This window comes from Pyxicephalus adspersus, chromosome 6 (genome assembly GCF_032062135.1).
Source record: "Pyxicephalus adspersus chromosome 6, UCB_Pads_2.0, whole genome shotgun sequence".
Classification (NCBI taxonomy): domain Eukaryota; kingdom Metazoa; phylum Chordata; class Amphibia; order Anura; family Pyxicephalidae; genus Pyxicephalus; species Pyxicephalus adspersus.
Genome location: NC_092863.1, coordinates 18479602 through 18498957, shown reverse-complemented (window position 1 = coordinate 18498957; position 19356 = coordinate 18479602). Strand labels below are relative to the sequence as shown.

Genomic DNA, 19356 nt, shown 5'->3' with positions numbered 1-19356 from the left:
GCTGACTAGTTATATTAGGAAAAACATGAATTTGGTGTGCAGAACACACAAAAACGTCAGATAATCATGAAAAGATCCATACCTGTATGACTTCTCTTATGCACCAGTAAGACATTGAGGCTATTGCAGGCCAGTCCACAGATGTCACAGTACAGTTTTCCTAGACCGGGTCTGCTCAGGTCATATGCCGAGCTATGCCTTTCTAACTGGATGCTTTTATAGGGTGCACAGTCTGTGCCATATCCGTAAGGTAAGTCATTGCCTTCTGGGTGCTCAAGAGTTGCTTGTGATAATTCCATGGATTCATTTTTCACTTTTACTAGGTCCACTAAAAATAGAAAACAGAGACAGAATCAATAAGCAATTCTAATTTTGTTTTGAAATGTATTAATTAGGAGGAAAGTATGAAGGAATATAAGAATGAGAAGACAAAAAGTAAATGAAGGTTGGATACATGGGAGAATAAAAAAAGTAGTATATGGAATCTAAATACAAAAGGTGAGGGAGTTTAGATAGAGAGAAAATAATAGGAAGAGGCAAGAGTGACAGACAGAGGTACAAAGGTAAGTAAAACAGTGTATATTATTTGTGAGGTTTCTGTGTTGAAAAGCACATAACGTTAGGTTAGGTTTCCATAGTAGGTTAGGCTTGTGTTATGGTTTAGGGTTTTACTAAAGGTTAAGACAAACATTAATGTTAACTTTTTGGGTTAGGTTACAGATTAGGGACAGATTCCTTATTTAATCAAACATGAAGTTTGATATAATTAATGCACTTGATGTGAATTCATGTCTGCCATGGTGGATTAATGAACAACCTTGTCTGGAATGAACGCTGTTCGCTCCTATTCACTGCCATGCAGGCTGCTGCTCACATGTCCTCCCCTGCCCTCTCCATTGAATAGAATAACATAAGGTGATGGTTTGTTCATCTGTCACTGGAAACAGTGAAATGAAAGATCATTTCCAGTTACTATTTAATGATGCCCATAGATTGTCCGTACAAGGCTTTAGGTGTGTATGTGTTGGGGGGGGGGCACATGTCACCATACTTAACCAATTTTAGTAAAGTAAAAAGCAGAAGAATGACCTTCTAGTGGGGTCACCATTAAAGCAAGTCTCTTTGTCCAAACCAAAAGTTTCAAATGAGGAGTTATAGTGAGTCTTTGTGAACTACTAATTATTTGAGGCTTGCATAGACTTTGCTCTAACTTCCAGTACTTGAACAGAGTCGCAATAGAGCAAAAGAAGTATCCAAGTCAGTGCAGGTTTTCACTATAGGGAATCTGCTAATCTGCCCTGAATGGACAAAGAATAAATTTTAATATAAAGTGAATTCTGCAAAAATTACTTAAAATAAGTGTGCAGTGGAAATGCATCCTTCTTCTCTATTATGAACTAAGCTTTGCATGTTGTCTTTGTTTTCCCGTAGTTCTAGACCACAGAACTCTGGTATTTATCATTGTTTTCAAACAACATACTCAGCAAAAACAAAAGGGAACACATTTAATTGATATAAAAAAAATAAAGTCTATTCACCTAGGATTGCTACCTTTTTTTCTTACTACAATGGCTATAAAATAAAGTACAATAATTCTTTTGACTCTATTTAAATTGTGTCCTTCCTGTAAGATGTGTAAAAAGTCTCATCCCAAAAATACACATTGGTTTGGTGTTCACACCAAACACCTTATACAAGGGTTTGCTTTCGGTAAAAACGCAGTAAATATGTAAACCATGACTATGTAAATCCAACCAAAGCACCTTAACTAGAAAAAAACCCACAAAATTCTAGTGCCTAAAGCGGCAGCCGCTCCTTGGACATGATAGAATTATACTTGCAGCCTGCTGAGAACTCATAGCTGCCACACCAAGGCAATTACCACATCCTGAACTTAGGCTGCAGTCTGTGAGTCAAACTGTGCATATATAGCCGCTGTGATAACACTTCCACACACACAAGGCTGTCTGTGGAACAAATGTCTCCTGCCTCTGGTCTAGTCTAGTAAAAAGAGAACCTACAAATAAAGATTCTATCATCAAGTAAAGAAGGTCTATAGGGCAACTGGTGATAACTCCCATAAACGGCCTGTGCTGCTATGGGGAAAATGAAAAGGGGTTTCAGCTATAGGATAAAGAGTTCAAGGACACATCAAGGTCCAGCTAGGAGATATAGAGTTCAAGGACACATCAAGGTCCAGCTAGGAGATATGGAGTTCAAGGACACATGGATTCAAAGCATTTAGTAGCAAATAGCAAATGACATTGAAGAAATCTATTACAGGTTTGCTTGATTTCACATAATAAGGCACAATAATTTAATTACTGTAATAAAAAGAAAACATCTCATTTAAAAAAATAGGCAGTAGGAAGACTTTAATACAGACTGTTCTTATGAAGTACAAAAAGTTGCCCCAGAAACACGTCAATATGAGATGCACACTGCGTAGTAGTGGTCAAGTACACTAATATCTCAGAAGTGACCTACCTGGATTATGATGATGGTAACATACTATGACTTGAACCACTGTGGCTTCTGATATATAAGCCAGTTCCTAAATACTATTGTTACTGTTTTATTATTATTTTCATAAGAAGAGAAATGCATAAAAACCAAAGAATACAAAAAAAACATAAAAGTTACAAGGTAAATACAGGTGTTGGTGACAAACTATCACCTTCTGATCCCAGCATATTATAAAGAAGTGCAGCAACACATGACTTCTAGTAGGACCAGGTCTTTTGGTGTTTGTCCTACCTTTCTTATATATGGGCTTTTAAGGTTTTCATAAGGCACACTTCCTCATTATGAGCATATTCCAAGGTACGAGGGGAAGATGTTTTCCACATTACCATGCTGTTACTGTTATTAATCAATATTAACTAAAGCAACTTTATTTACTACATGAAAAATAGCTGAGTCAGTGATTTAGGTTAGGGACCAACCCTCTGTAAAATTGTTATCGCTGTCTGTATCTCCTCTTGGAAGATATACCACTTTTATCTGTCCTGGTGATCACTGTCACCCAACATTCCAGATATGTTATTCATAAAGTTGGATCAGTGGTGTGCAGCCAAAAAAACCTAAAGAATTTACCTCTTGAGCTATACAAAATTAAAATACATTTTGGCTGAGCACACAATCAGATCAACATCAATCTTAACCCCCTAGCATTCTAATTCTGTCCGTGTTTTCTTGCAAATGGTGTTACATTGTTTTGCATAGAAATTTATTTTACATTGTAAGCCTATAATTCTTAGGCATAACTCACCGAAATATGTCCAATATTTAATAAATTTAATAATAAACTTTAATTAAAAAAACACAAAAATCTAATAAAAAAGGGTGCATAAAAGTAGTGAAACCTGTAACATAACTGTACAGTAGCACAGTAGCATGGTATATTTATATATATATATATATAAATAATTCTTTGTATTGGACTCAATACAGTTATTTTGTTTTGAATCCAATAAAAATTTATTGAATTTCCTGCCGCACCTCCCACACAAACTGATGCATGCACCAACGTCACCCGGAAACCCCGGAGAATGTCAGTGCAATCCCCAGGAGAAGATCAGAGAAGGAGGAAGCCGTCCAAGGACCTGGGCGGACAAGCAGGACTCCAAAGGAACAAGGTAAGTGTTTTTTTGTTTTGTTTTTTTTTTAGCGATCCTGAGTGTGACTCAGGATTACCGCTTTTTACAAGTAAAATCCACCTCAAGTCACACTCAGAAATACTGCTAGGGGGGTTAAGAAACAAAGAAGAGGAAGAGCTGACAGGTGATTTTCATCTTGTTACTGGGAGAATCGGGACAGCCCAGTGGTTTAGAGGTTAGCACTCCAACCTTTGCCCCATTAGGGCCCCGGTTGAAATCTGGGAAAGGACACTCTCTGCATTAAGTTTGCATGATCTCCCTGTGTTCATGTGGGTTTCCTCCCACATCCAAAAAACATGCATTGACCTTGGACTGTGTTAGAAATATTAGATTGTGAGCCCATTTGAGAAAAATACATCTTATCTTCTCTCTAAAAATGGAGATATGAATAACATATCTGGAAAATTAGGATGAATAGGGCATGAAGCTACAATATTAAAGTGTCCCTGTACTTTGACTGCAAACAGTATTCTATTTACATACTGCTAACAAACAGTGTAAGAACAAGCTAGCTTTTCAAAGATCACAAGAAATACTCAGGTAAGTCTATTAGTAGTGAAGTAGTGAATCTGACATTTATCAAAAACCCTCTAGAAAATAATAAATCAATGGCTTTAATCTGGCACACTGCCAGACACCTGCACCGCTGGTTCTTAAGAACTGAGCCACTCATTTCTACTCTGATTCATTAGAGGGCATGGCTCAATGGTGGGAGGAAGCACAAGGCAACCCCACAACCAGTGTGAGCATAGCCTAACAGCTTATTACAATAGGCAGGTTATTTTACATTTGATAGCTGACAACCTGCCAATATCTGCTCTCCACAAGATTTGTGGAAAATGAAACTTTGAAAATGAAATTTACCTCTAATGGTTAAAAATTAAGGTTATGTTCAGACCAGAGGTAAAGTTAAGGCATAGTAACTGCTTTTCATGCTACAGAGCCACTTTCCTGGGTAAACGCTACAAGCAGTATTTCATTTGTGACAACCCAATACACAGCTACATAGTAAGTCCGGTTGAAAGAAGACATAAGTCCATTAAGTTCATCCACTAGGGAAATAAACATATCCCAGATATAAAACCCTATGGACATAGTTGACCCAGAGGAAGGCAAAAAAACCCTGGTACAATTTGATTCAACAGGGGAAAAAAAATCCCTTCCTGATTCCATGAAGCGATTAGATGTTCCCTGGATCAACAGTCATTGTTATCTTTACTTTAAAGCTTTTATACCCAGTTATATTATGTGCTTCTAGAAAAGTATCCAGCTTTCTCTTAAAGCAATTTATAGTAGTTGCTAAAACTACTATAGATTACAGTAAAGAATCCCTTCCTTATCTGGAGATTAAAACTTCTTTTCCTCCAGAAACAAAGAGCGCCCCCTTGTTCTTTGTATTGATCTCAAAGTGAATAATTCGCAAGAGAGCTCTCTATATGGACTATTTATATATTTATACAGGGTGATCAGTAAAGAATGAATAGGGAAATAAACAGTTCAGTACTTCCCAGTGCCACCTTCTGATGTGCAATGTGCAAGCACTAAGAGCCAATTTCACTTGTTTCTAGAATGAGAAAATACTTCAGTGAGCATAATTTGTGCACAAGTTCACTTTAACAAAACCACCTATAGACCAGAGCAGTTTTAACAAATCCACTATGGTAACGTTGATTTGACAATAGCCTTGTCAAATAATGTAAAACAAAATTTTACATTTTGATACATAAATTGATTTTTGAGGACAAACTAGGCTTTCTTTTGCCAATTTAATAAAGCAAAAACTTTTTTTTTTCCTTAGAGAATCTGCAAGTGTCACTTTACACAGGATCCACTGCATTTTGTTTGTGTTAGAAAAGCTTAAAGCTAAATTTAACAATCCATAGACACAATGGATAGGAATTGTTTGCTATCCATAGTACAAAGTATTAAAAGACATAAAATAGTGGTATTGAAAGAATATTGCATACAGAATGTAGCAACATAAAATATATAGTATGGGTATGCATTTATTAAATGTCCATTAGTTGACATTTGTCAGACAGAGATCATGTCTGTGTGGTTTCGTGGTAAGAAGCTAAGAGGCAAAGGAGTCAGAAGAACCCTTCAATGTAGGACAAACAAGATACAGGGTCTGCTGTGGTGGAGAGTGGGTGGTAACGTAATAAAGAAGAGAACCATACCCGCAGTAGATGAGGGTGAGGAGTTGTGAGTGGCTTGTGGCAGGAAGAGCTGATGCTGCAAGAATAGGACAGGCTAATATAGTTCTATGCTAATTTTGGGGAAAGTACAAACTTTGGCAGAACGGTCAGGCTGTGCACTAATACAAGTATGCACTATATGTTAAAAATATTTTGCCCCACAGCTATTATCCAGACATATGAACTTTTAATTAAATCATTGAAGAGCTATAATAACGCATGCATGGCAGTAACCTAATAAATTAAAATAAAATGCATGTTGAAAAAGTGGACAGGGACTACCTCTTCTGCTACTGCAACTTTTTTTATTGCACCACAATGGTTTTGATTTATCAATATAGAAGTTAAGGAAACTTTAAATGCACAACCAGTTTTATTGAATGTAAATTTTTTTGCATAGTCTAGACACTACTTTTTCACTGAAACTAAATCTGACTATGAGAGAAGTATGAATGTTTTCTTCTGAAAATCAATTAGTTGCCAGTCAATTATACCACTATCAGTTGGCTTCAAATAATTCCAAGTAACCGGCCAGGAACAAGAATTAGGAATTAGGAAACATCCACATTAGGAAAGTCAGATATAAACCAAAGTACGTACCTAATTACTTGTTCTGAGTTATTAGCTACTTAAGAATTAAGACATGACAGACATGAAACTAGCATTTGTAGGCTGGAAAAATAATCAGGAACATACTGGAATAGCTGATAAAGGCATCTTAAGGTTTGCACAAACTGCAAGTGATCCCTACCGTTTAGCTGTAAGCTGTGTTTATTGAGGATAGTTCACACTACACGCTTGGAGATTTGTGATTTAACCTTTGCGAAAGTGAGTGAAAAATAAAAAAAATCAGCAGCATATAATGCGTGCCAAAAGCAGTGGCAGCCAGTAAAGCAACAGCCAGTGCTAGCTTTTTTTTCTGCATTTTTAGCATAAGTGAGCTTTTAAGTTGTTGTCCAACATAGGACTATGTATTCAGGTATATCTAAAACAACATCCCTGGCAACCTTCAACCCGATTTACTTGTAGCTATAAGAGACAAATGGATGTCTAAAACCAATAGGACTGGATTTAGGAACCAATAGGACAGAAAGCAAATGTTTTGTGCATAGTAAAAAAAAAGGTTAAAAAGAAATGCTGTTACCACTGTTATCTTCTCCATTAAGATCTTCCCGGTCCAATCCTTGTAAATGTGTCTCATCTTCCTCCTTACTTTTTGGGTATACAGAAACATGCATGTCTGTCTCAGTGCCTCTTTTCGAAGAGCAAACACTCAGATCTAAAAAAAAAAAAGGAGGGAAATAAACTGCAGTACAGCCAAGTATAAAATGAGAAAAAATACAAGATTTAGCTAGGAGCAAAAAAGTTACCAAAACTTAAAATATCGATGATTCTTGAACAATGATGATTAAAAATACATTTCTGATGTATAAATGTTTCCCATATGCTACGCAGGACTGGGATCCTAGTATGACTATAGGGAAGTTTGCATGTTATCTATGATTATGTCAAATGGCTGGGATCTCCACATTTTATAGATGATGCAGATCTGCAAATGCAATGCAGAATATTTATATTAGGTTTAATTAGGTTTCGATGGGGGTACATTTGACCTTTATCAAGGCCTTTATCCCAAAGATATGTTGGCCAGTCATTTATTAGAAGTATTCGTTATTGCATCTGTGCGTGTGAAATACAGAAAGTGATTACCCATCTCCGGTTGATTCTGTATCTCCATTTTTGGGTGCATCCAAGTCTAAATTACCAGTCTAAAAAGTCTAAATTGAAGCTGTCTGCCTTAAAGCAGAACTAAAGTTTCACTTTTGAATATTCATGATTAGGCAGGACATAATTTCAGAAGGGGACAGGCTATGTCACCTCCCCAATTATACCCTCCTGCTTGCCTGATTGTTCTGGGTACCAGGATACCCAGCAATCCTGGGTTCCCCTGCTGGGAATAAATGAACTCCTGCACAGATGACATCCAGGCTTGGCCAATCAAGATGGACAAAGATCGTCTCCAGGAAGAGAAGAAGCAAGAAGATGGCATTGCACTGCAATGGAACCAGGACCAGGTATAGAGTTTTTAGTTTAATTTAGGACTCTTGGGCTTTTGGGGTGTTGAATATCCTAAGATGTGGGAACCTACTTAGTTAATAACTTTCAAACTTCGTACTATTTCGATGCTGTATCACTAACTTTTTGTTCACAGCTTTATAGGCCCTTATAAAAGAGAACTTTCTGCACCCCTGAAACTCATGAGAAAAATTTCACCTGGTTGTTTGTAAAGGGAAAAAAAACAGAAGACCTTTTGGATTCTTTCTACATTTTAGGTGCATCACTCGTTCTCTTTCACTTACATGTTCTAGTCACTCTTTTAAATGTCCTGGTGACTTTTGTCACTTGGACCAAGAGAGGGTAAAGACAAAATTATGAGCTGCAGGAGTGGTTAAATCTGTCTGAAAAGACAGCTGGCAAAGATTGGATTTCTCCTTTTCTTCTTTAAATGTTTTTGATGTGTTTACCATCTCTGCAGTGACAGGGACATACCAAACATCCAACATATTTAACTACCTACAGTATTTTAAACTAAACTTGAAAATCTTGCTTTACATATATAACTAGAAATCTTACAAGAATGACTTCTCAATATTTATATCAAACAAATAAAAATAGTAAAAGTTTTTTTTAATAACCTAATATACAGAAGTTTTTTTTTTGCACAATCAACACCACAACTTATTATGCACATTAATGTGAGGAATCCTTTCCTCTATTATGTTACCTCAACTGCCCACAATAAACCACTTCTAAGATTTTTCAGACCGGGGGTGCCAAGTAAAGATCAAGATAATTTGTAATAATTTGTCATTTTACTTTCAGACAGCAATAGAATTGTTTTACCTGCAGGCTGAGGCTGGTCCTGGCTGTTTACTGAGTCCATACTTGTGTCCACATCTGAAAACAAAAAAGAGGAAAAAAAAATCAATAAATATTCATAAAGGACACTCACTATTTAACTATAATATAATGATATAGGCATATTTTTATATAGCTGCAGGCAAAACCCTGACAGTAGTTACAGAATAGCACAAATTCCACATCATTTGTAAATTAAAGACATATTCTAGCCTAACTTTAAAATCCAACATCCAACACCAGGACATCTGGTTTCCTAAAATATTTTGTTACAAACAGCCTCCTCATGCCACCAATTAATGCATGAAGCAAATGGTACAGACAATTTACTCCATGTATACACTGATGGAAATCTTTGCATCAAATAATGACCAAATCTTGAGTGCAAAATCAGCTACTCTCTAGAGCAGTGTTTCTCGACCTTTTAACACGGGGCAACTCTTTAAATAACTTTTCAGGTCAATGTGGAACTCCTACACAGTTTATTATGGGTGATGGGTCATTTGGAATAACCCCCTTTTACATTGCTGGACATTGGGAGGAATGCTACCCTTAAAGATAGCCAAAAAGATCATTGGCATCAGATAAACTGACCTGAGAACCTTAAACTGCTCATTGCTCAAGGAACCCCTAGCAACCTCTGGAGAAAAGGTAAGTTGGTTACTGCAAGGGCATGTTACCTCTTCAAGCACTAAACAAAAGCACAACTTACGAATTGCTAAAGAGTTGGCTGTCCCATGTCTGAAAACGGACAACATAAAAAGGCAGGCAGTGGGCTAAGTGCTAGCCACCCGCCTTGCCAGTGGTCTTCTGCAACTAATCATCCAAAGCTGATCTTTTACGTTGATCTATTACGGACTTGCCATGACTGATTCTGCATTGTGTATCTGTGTTGAGATGGCCATCCTAGCAGAATCATGAATTTGTTTCCGTATATTAGAGCTGTGACAGGTACAGTAGTAAAATTCACCAAATTTCAGGAGAGTCGTGCCTCATACAGACATCCAAAGGACTTTCATGATCATTTCCAATGAAAGATGAACGAACCAGCACTGCATACAAGATACCATTCTGTTTTATGGAGAGGTGAGGACGATTGAGCAGAACTCCGCTATGCTATCCTCCACAGGAGTACAGTTAGTATTCAACCCAGAAATTTTTTTAAGGTGGGTGGGAAGAAATTGTAGCCAGGTGGCAGCACCTGTATTGTAACTCAACTCTTTTGTAACCACCCAAAAACAGCCAGGTGGTTACTGAAAAGTGCCGGGTGGTGTGCCCGGCTAAAAGGGGCTGGGGAGAACATTGATGGTGATCCTTGCTAAATGACAATTGGGGACAGCTGTACACATATGAGAAGACAAGTACAACCATTTATCTTGGGTGAGAATCATCTGGTGGGTGTTTGTAGCTTTAAATGTATCTGTCTTGTGCAGATTTACAACTATGAGGCTGTAGACACAAGTATGTCTTGGAAAACTTACATATTAAGAATGTTAGAAAACAAAAAGGAACATTTTTAGGGTACTGCGTTGTAAGAAATATTACTTCTAGATATTCCCTTCAACAGAGTAATTTCTGCCCATTTGAGCTCTGTTCTACTTTAAATCCCTTGTTAACAGAAGACACAGCAACGAATAAACTCTGTTTGCCTTACATGCATTTTATGGTGTGTGGGGCAAAAAGCAGAACAGGCAGGGGGTAGAGGTCTAAATGTCCTGGCATGATGGGGAGGGATAACAGAGAGGGCAGTAAAACTCTACTTGGTGACTTCATCTGCTCAAAACAGCAATAACAGCAAAAAGAGAAATTTATGGTATTGGAGGAGCAACATGTAGAAGGTAGTATGGTATTAAAAAAGACAAAGAATAGATTTAATGTTTTTATTTTTAGTTATCTTAAGGCGGTCAATTCCACCTTAGGGAGTCCATAATCAATTATCCCGAATACAATTACATTAACACTATGCAATCATCTCTATGAAAGACCCATAGGTGCTATCACAAATAAAAAGGAAATATCAGCAATATTATCACAAGCTTTTTAACAGGGATTATTCTCTAGAATTGGCCCACAAAGCTTTTCCTGTTATAATAGGTTTCCTGCTATAAAGTAACTGAGAACCACAATCCCTGCCAGACACACACAGATATACATGACATACATCTCTCAAGCTTCCTCCCAATGTTACTTAAAATAAAATTTCATTTACAAAATAAGGACTTGTGTTCTCTTTATTCGGTACAGACATTCGTAAAATAATTACTAATAAAACTTATTTTTTAAAATATTAAAATCCAATTTCAGTAAATAAGTTTTGTTCATTTACTTCTTACAAAGTTAAGGTATATCCTCAAGAATAAGACACGTTTTATTTGTCTCACTGGACACCAAAGTAGTTTGGCATAAGAGAATTGATCAGATCAATTCTAAGTTAATCACATGCTCAGATGTCTTCCATGGGATACTCCTCATTATAAATCTGAAGCACAAAACCACCCCCTTTATATTTCCTCTTGACCATAGATACTTTCAGCAACTTTGTCCCTGGCCATCCCATTCTTTCCAGACTTCTAGACCAGTGAACCTTCCCCAAGAACATATCAATTGTAATGGAGATCATTGTATATGTAATGGTAGTGTATCTGGATGAGGGAGTGTAGGGCATACCTCAAATGTCATGGGCCTTTAAAGCAAATCCAGAGTTTTATTGCAAAAAGGGACATGGAATGTCCTTGCAATAAAAGATTCTTACCTGCTTATAACAAAACAGGGACAGGCAACTGAAAATAAAAAAAAACTGCAATCAGAAAGGGTGATTATTTTATTGGAGAAGAGACATCACCTGTCCCTTCTTCAATAAAGGATCTGTTTGATCACTATTTTTAAAGTTTTACCTAAAGTTCTGCTTTATCTGGTAAAATTCACATTCCACTCTACAACAAACAGAGCTGCACGCAGATATAAAAGACCCAAATTAATGCAGCTCTTCATTTGCTGATACACCCTTTAATGTATATTTTAAATGCAAGCAGTGCAAGTACTTGAATATAATATATCAACCTGATGACAGCCCTTTCTCTGTACAGAGCCCAAACCAGGGGGTATAAAGCAGTAAAAAAATCCAATCCATTTTGTTGCAGTGCAAAGAAGTTATTAAAAGAATATTAAAAGAAAAAAGAGGAAAAAAGTAAGTGACATGGAGAGCAGCTCATGTGTTGTTTTATATTTCTCTTCAGTCACATTATGTATTTTTTTAGTAAATCATTCTCTTTACTTTTTGAGCTAGTGCAAGATTATCCACAAGAAAACCCCAGACAGGTGCCTATAGCCAGGTGGATGTCCAGGAAGCCCAGCAGTATGCCAGAGAAATATACCCATTTTCATGCTCCTTGTCATGGACTTGTATGTAGCTGGTACCTAATGTTCAGTATTGACAATGCAAACATGGAGACTTTTTCTATGTATTTTGCAATCTTTAGGAGTGGGGGGCAAAGTACTATTCTCTCAAGGAGCCCATTCTGAATTATTACATATCTGCTCTAACCCATAAAAAGTACTGAGGTTAGTTGCGTTACTATAACAAGCAGCCAATTAGCATTTTAAGTAGCAGGTTAGCTATGGTAGCCCCTTTATATCTTTAATAACGAGTTTAATTCAAGTTGATCTCTTTCACATGTATACATGAAAAATATTGATACGGCCATATATTACAATATCAATCAATATCAATCTATCTCTGCAACAGAAACTGGAAACTACATCCCACTACTGAAAACAAAGTTGAAAAATACTCACAAGTCTATCTGGAAATAGATAAAGCTTTCATGCTCAAATAAACGTGCAATAATATTATGATATAGAGGTGGAAAACAGAAGATAAGAATACAAAAATGAAAAAAAAATAAACTTGCAAATTAACTGGGAAGGATGCACTGATGTGAAACATTAGCATATTTTTGAACTTTTAAGTTACAGCTTCTTATGAATTGTCTTCAGATATTTTTCACAACCAAAGAAAACACTGGAAGACATACCCAACACACATCAAAGCTGATGCAACTTCTTATGAAGATGAGCAGTCTTTAGGCCAATGATTTAAATGAGTATTAAGCATCAATCCTTATTTACGTTATTTTAGTTCATCGGTAATGAAATGTAAATTATCTACGATGACTAAAGGGATATGCTACTGAAAGAAGGCAAGGAGGCATAGAAAAACTATCATAATAGCTAAATGAACCTAGGCATCATTGATAAGAAATTGAAGCAAAGCAGCCAATAAGCTTAATAATTACAGCAGGTGCCATTTGCCAATTTCATGCACAGCATTATGCATAACACTTGTTCTTTGACTCCAGAATTTTAAATAAAAGCGACGCTAAACTGGATGTTTAAACCTGTAACTGTACAAGAATGTAATTACTTACCTGCTCTGCAATTGCCAAATAAAGTCTATAAAGAACCGTCAGCTGTGTCTGTGACATAAGCTTGGAGAAAGGAATGGCAAAATGTCAGCACAAGCATCTGACACTTCCATATGTAACATTTAGATCACAGTCCTGTGTTCTTCTCAGCCCCTTTAAGCCAGGCATACCACCCGATACTTGCTGGTAACCATCCAGCTGTTTTTTGGGGGTTAATGAAAAGCTGGGTCACAATACAGGAGCCACTACCCTCAAAAAGCTGGAATCATGAATACTGGAGAGGTAGGTAGAAGCCACAGGCTACCAGAGTGTTGAATGCACCAGGTTTTACATCTCCTAACTGCATTGTGGTATGCATATAGTGATAGCACATACCGACTGCAGTCAACTTTTAATTGCCCCTTTCATATTTGCATTTGAAAATTGCATTGTTATATGCTTAGTAACTATTACTATGCAGCCAGGAGTGGCAAAGAGCACAACAGGTTAACACTTTTCAATGCATTTCCCTGTCACTTCCAAGAAACACGCCACAACCCCACCACAACCTCCAGCAAACGCGTGCACAAAATGATGCCCAACCACTTCTATTTGGTTGAATGGCAGTGGCTGAAAGTGTGGTTGCGTCTATAGTAAAACACTATGGTCAACCACAAGTCTGAAATGGGCCCAAACCTTGCTCATTAGATATTTCATGATCCCCCAATCAATGCTGTAACCAAACTTCTTAGCTTCAAGGTCAATTGCATAAGGTCAATTGCATATGTTTTTGAATTAGCTGTGAACACAGCATTAGCAATAGAATCTTGAACTGTCTGGGCATTATGTATTTGGAAAACCCAGTCAAAACTAAAAATGATAAAATCTAGATATGCCAAAGCATATGCTTTGTGGGCTTGGTAATGTGGTGCATCATTTTTGACATAATGCTGGGGCCATATGTAAGCCAAAAGGGAGGACAAACCATCTTGTATTACTTACATTGTCTTTTCCTTTGCACTGGCTGTTAAAGAAAACTGCCAAATATACCTTTCAGTAAGATTAAAGCTACGTAAACACTTCCAATAGTTCTCCCCCGAGAATCTGAAGCAGGCGTCGTACATCATCCGAATGACCGTCCTGGCGGATCCTTGGATGATGAACGATCCTAATGCAAGGGAAGGGGAAGAGCGCACAGCGGGGTGCCGCTCCGTCATTCTCCCCCTCCCCTCTCCATAGAGCAGAATGGTGCTGTATGTACGGCACTCGTTCATGCATTGTGCAGTGCATAGTCATTGGAACGGATCGTGAAAGATCCTTTCCAACTACTAAAATTGGAGGGGTGTATGCGGCTTAAGGCTGGTACTCTACCTTTTTATTAATTCATTTGCCTACTAGGGCATGGAATAAGTAAATTTGGATATTTTACTTAAATTCCTTGATTCTTTGCAGAACCTCAGGCTGCCATCAAGCTTAGGGTTGACACTTTTCCACTCGTTAATAAAATACTCTTCATCTATATAGGGTAACATATTGTACAATTCTTCTGTCATGGCATATTTTTGAGCTTTCAAAACATCTTAACGTTACTTTGATGTGAGGCCCAGTGTAAATGTCAATGTAAATTACGTTAATTTCGCCAGGTAATTCTGAAACCACCTTTCCATAATCTGAGTAGCAGACAGAGACTCTGGTATAGTTTTGTGGGTGTTACTTTAGGGGCACTTTTTGCTGAGGAAGTCTCACAATCTTTCCAGTGTATTATTAGGTTAACACAGTATATTTGCAGAAACTTTCTCTTTCTGAGCTGGTAGTTTACAATACTGATGACTGTAGATTTCCTACCCTGGGTCTAAGCAACATGCTCCAATAACGTTTTAGGTAAAGTCAACTTATAAATTCAATGAGTGTATTTGAATGATTGATAATCCCTGTTCTTTTACATTATTATTATTATTATTATTATTGGTATTTATTACATGATTATTATTAACAGTATTTATATAGCGCCAACATACTACACAGCGCTGTACAAAGTCAATTGTCATGTCACTAGCTGTCCCTCAAATGGGCTCACAATCTAATACCCCTACCATAGTCATATGTCTTTATTACAGTCTAAGGTCATTTTTTTGGGGGGAAGCCAATTAACCTAACTGCATGTTTTTGGATTGTGGGGGCAAACCGTAGTACCAAGAGGAAACCCGTGCAAATGGGAGAACCTCCAAACTCCACATCATTTAATTCAGGACCTAACCAAAAGCAACTGAAACAATGATGCAGCAAAAGCCTTGAGTAAGTATTTTTTATATACATACTTTATATTCTGCACTGGAAGAACTCAAAAAGACAATGAAAGATACATGTAGACAAGAGGTCAGCTTTTTATTACTAGTAGTGATTTAATAAATATTTTGTTTGGTTTGTTTTTAGTATCTAGGTCTGTGTACTTGTACAACAAAGTTTAGATCACAAATAAATACACTTTTTTCATGTTGGCACAATGTAACTGGGAATGATGTATATTTATGAATATTTTGTGTGAAAGATATATATAAAACCTAGTCCAGCCAGTATGACTATGATGTTTGAACATTGTATTTCCTCTAAACCAGGCCTATACATGGCCTTTTGCAAAAAAAAATATTTACCACTTTTTGACAACTATAGAAAAACATAACACAGAGAAGAGGAAAAAGGAACTGTTCGTGTGTTATGCCCACTTCTGTAACGACTGTAAATTGTTTCTCAACCTTCCTCAGTGCGTGCCTGATTCTGATGAAAAACAAATGGAGCTGACCAACTTTCTTTCTAATAAATGTGTTGATTTACTTACGTAAATTCTTGATTCTTTTGCATCGGACATACTTCTGGGTGTGCCAGATGTTTGGTCCCTTGCTGAGCTTTGTGGTCCCACCAGCCAATCCCCAGGATACTAATGTGTCTTTAAGAGATGAAACAGCCCTTTTGCTTACAAAAACTCATGAAGTTGAATAGAAGATACTTTTTGGCTTTTTTAAGAAGGGATGTAATGATATGTGTTGCATTTTACCAGCAAAAGCTTAGACCTTGTAAGAGGTAGGGAGGCTGGTGACCTAGACGTAACTTTAACTACAGTACAGAAAAGGCTATAACCCCGAATGAGGATGTCTGAATAGTAATATCAGCAGAAAAGAATTACAAATTTTTGGCACGTAAGTCGACTAGTCCCATATATACACATATTCAGCTGCTTTTCCTAAGTTTAGTGTCAAGGCTAGTAAAAATGTTGTTCAGCTCCGAAGATGATGGTAATCAGGAACAAAGAATTAGTCAGTCTAAATAAGAATCCAACAGGTATGGTATTGAGTGGCACCTTAGGTACAGTTGGCGTCACCATTCTTATGGCAAGATCAAAGGGAATTCAGAGCAGTCCAAATCACCCTTCTGTGTCAGTGTCATCCCTTGAGATTTAGGGTACTCAGCATTTCTCAAGACCTCACCTCTAGAGACATCACCCCAACAGTATGTAAATCTATGTAAGGTAAGTAAATTAAATCTTTTTTTTCATCACAGGCTTCAATTTGCACATTACTGCATTTCGGCATGGGGAGGCTGTCATAAATAAGAGGATGTTGTTTGTAATTGCAGGTCAGCTTTAAGAGTAATTCCATCAAAGTCTTATTGGCGTCAGAAACGTCATTAGTATGATATCCCACCTGGATTCTTAACAAACACAGTAATTACAGAATGAAACGATGTGGTTACACTCCCCTGTTGGAGTCTTTAAAATGTAGAATGAGCTTCAGGGAAATTCAGCCATGTGTGACACTTTCATCATAGCCTGGTGGGAGGGTGAAGAGATACAAGCTACTGCTGGGAAGTCTTACCATTGGAATCTCTGAAAAACAAGCCAAATGGCAATCAAGCCCACGGGTTCCCAACCCAATTCTGCCCGCCACAGACTGTTGCATTATCACCGATGTTCTATACATAGTTTGAAACAAATGTCTAATTGGTTGCCCCTACCTCCTTATGTACTATATATCTCTACAATAGTAATTATGTCTATATTTTTGCACTCAAAAGAAACCGAAAAAAAAGAATTTTGCAGTGACAAGAGAAAAAATGTCTGAACTAAAAAATCAATCTCAATGCTTGTTCTGTAAATAAAGAAATGACTTGTATTTATGTAACATGTGTATGAAGATGTGGTTTATGAGCCAGCACCACCTGCTGATAATCTACTTTCATAGAAATGACTCACAGGTAACTTTTACTCATAAAGACTGGTAATATTTTCTACTCTTCTTATCAGTGTAAAACCACTGTCACTACGCCAGCATCGGTCCCAAGACTGGAGACTGAATTGTTTCTTTTTCCGCAGAGTGGATTCACTGTTTTCGGCACCATTTGCTGAGAGCGATACTATCGTGTCTCTCGTCCCATCTGCTGAAAGAGGGCGGCCTGTGAAAGCCTCATGCAAACGATATTACAGGAATCAATGGAGTAAAAACAATATTTTAACTAGCGGTCTGAGTCAGAACAAAGAACTTGCTTTCGGGAGCATATAGGCTTTTCTTATGGGCAAATTATACAATAATATCTAAAGTAAGACAAAGATGTCAGCACTAAACAGCACAAAACTTCAGACATTTCTTACACACATAAGTTAAGGCAGGTGGGTATATTAATGACATTATTAAATGTACTAATATTATCCTTTTGCAATTTAATTAAAGGTAAAAGTTGTGTCTCTGCCACCTGTGTGCACAAAACTACTGTGCAGAACAGTTCATCTAACCCTGTATAATAAGTATTTTGTAAAACTGTAAACATTTAAATAAATGTATATTAAAATTAGAAGACTCCAGGGGTGGGAACATCCAAGAAGAGATCTAAATTGAAGAATTTGGGATTCACATTCTTGTGAATATTTGCATACACATACATATAATCAAAAAAGAATCAAAGAAAAATCTAGGCTATTGTGAATTGTCTAAAATTTAAACAGACTTTTCAATGCATATGTTTAAGGGAATCAAATGTTTGCAATTTGCTGATTAGTAAAATGATTTGCTCTCCACCACTAGGAACGAATGACTCGTAGCAGTGATAGGGACGGGATAGGTGACTCATTTATAAACAGAGACACCAACGATGACAATTCCAAATTAAACTCATTGGATCATTGTATTTAATAAATGTATATTTAAATATGACTTGCAAATGAAAATATATCTTTCAATTGGCTTCTTTTTATCCTCATTACAGAAGCATGTAAAAGGGAAGGGGGTGGGGGTTAGCTTTTGTGACCTAATTAAGGCTCAATTCTTTTTTAAGGTCCTGAGAATATTAAACTGCAGCCATGCTTATAATATAGATGAGCACAGAGATGCCCTTACTAGTGTGGTGGTTGATATCAATATGTCAATGGTGTGTTTCTGATCGGCTTGTTTATCTTCATTATATCCTTAGCTAGATGTTCAAAAATGTGTAATACCTGCCCAGCTTTAGAACTACTGGGAATCAAGCAGGTTTAATTTAGGGCCAGTGTGGATGAACTTTTGCCAATGCCAAACGGGTTTTGCATTCCTATTCATGCTTGAAGCAGGTCAAATACACAAAGAGATCAACTGCAGGTCAAATATACCTCTAAATGATCACAGAAACATCTAAAACTGATTTCAAACCGATGACATTGAAACAAGCCAAAAGTCAATCACCATAGTAGAGATCTTTTCAACTAAAACAATTGCAGGTAAAAGCAAGAAAAATTAAGCATTTTAAATGCTCATTTGCAGTGTTTCTTTCTTTTTTTAAGAATTTATTTTTGACTTGCAATGTGTCTTAATTATTTTTGCTACTTCCGGAAGTGTCAGCTTCCTACCACAGTCTACTTTCTTCTTGCCCATCACAGCCCACTCCATTTCCAGGCATGTCTAATTACTCAATTTGCTGGTCCTCTCCTCCTTTCTCCCCAACATAACTTTTTCCAAGGAGGCAAGCAATAATGAATACCATAAAGCAGTAATTCCCAACCAGGGGTCCTCCAGAGGTAGTCAGGGGTTCCTTGAACAATGAGCAATGTGTGCCTCTCGGGGCAGTTACCACTGCTACCAGTAATCTCTAAGGCAGCGGTCCCCAACCACCGGGCCGCGGCCCACTACCGGTCCGCGGCGGTGTTTTCAGTGGGCC

General features: G+C 37.2%; 1 protein-coding gene across 4 annotated transcripts in view; it reads right to left on the bottom strand.

The window, feature by feature from the left end:
- IKZF3 (IKAROS family zinc finger 3) overlaps positions 1-19356 on the bottom strand; it is a 54971-nt gene that overhangs the window by 19360 nt on the left and 16255 nt on the right. For 3 of the 4 annotated variants that reach the window (XM_072414832.1, XM_072414834.1, XM_072414835.1), the window contains exons 2-4: positions 8762-8815; positions 7002-7136; positions 83-328 (exon numbers count right to left, since the gene is read on the bottom strand). In XM_072414832.1, coding sequence (XP_072270933.1) covers positions 83-328; positions 7002-7136; positions 8762-8815 — 435 coding nt within the window. The remainder of the gene's footprint in view (positions 1-82; positions 329-7001; positions 7137-8761; positions 8816-19356) is intronic. The other variant, XM_072414833.1, reaches the window with a different exon arrangement.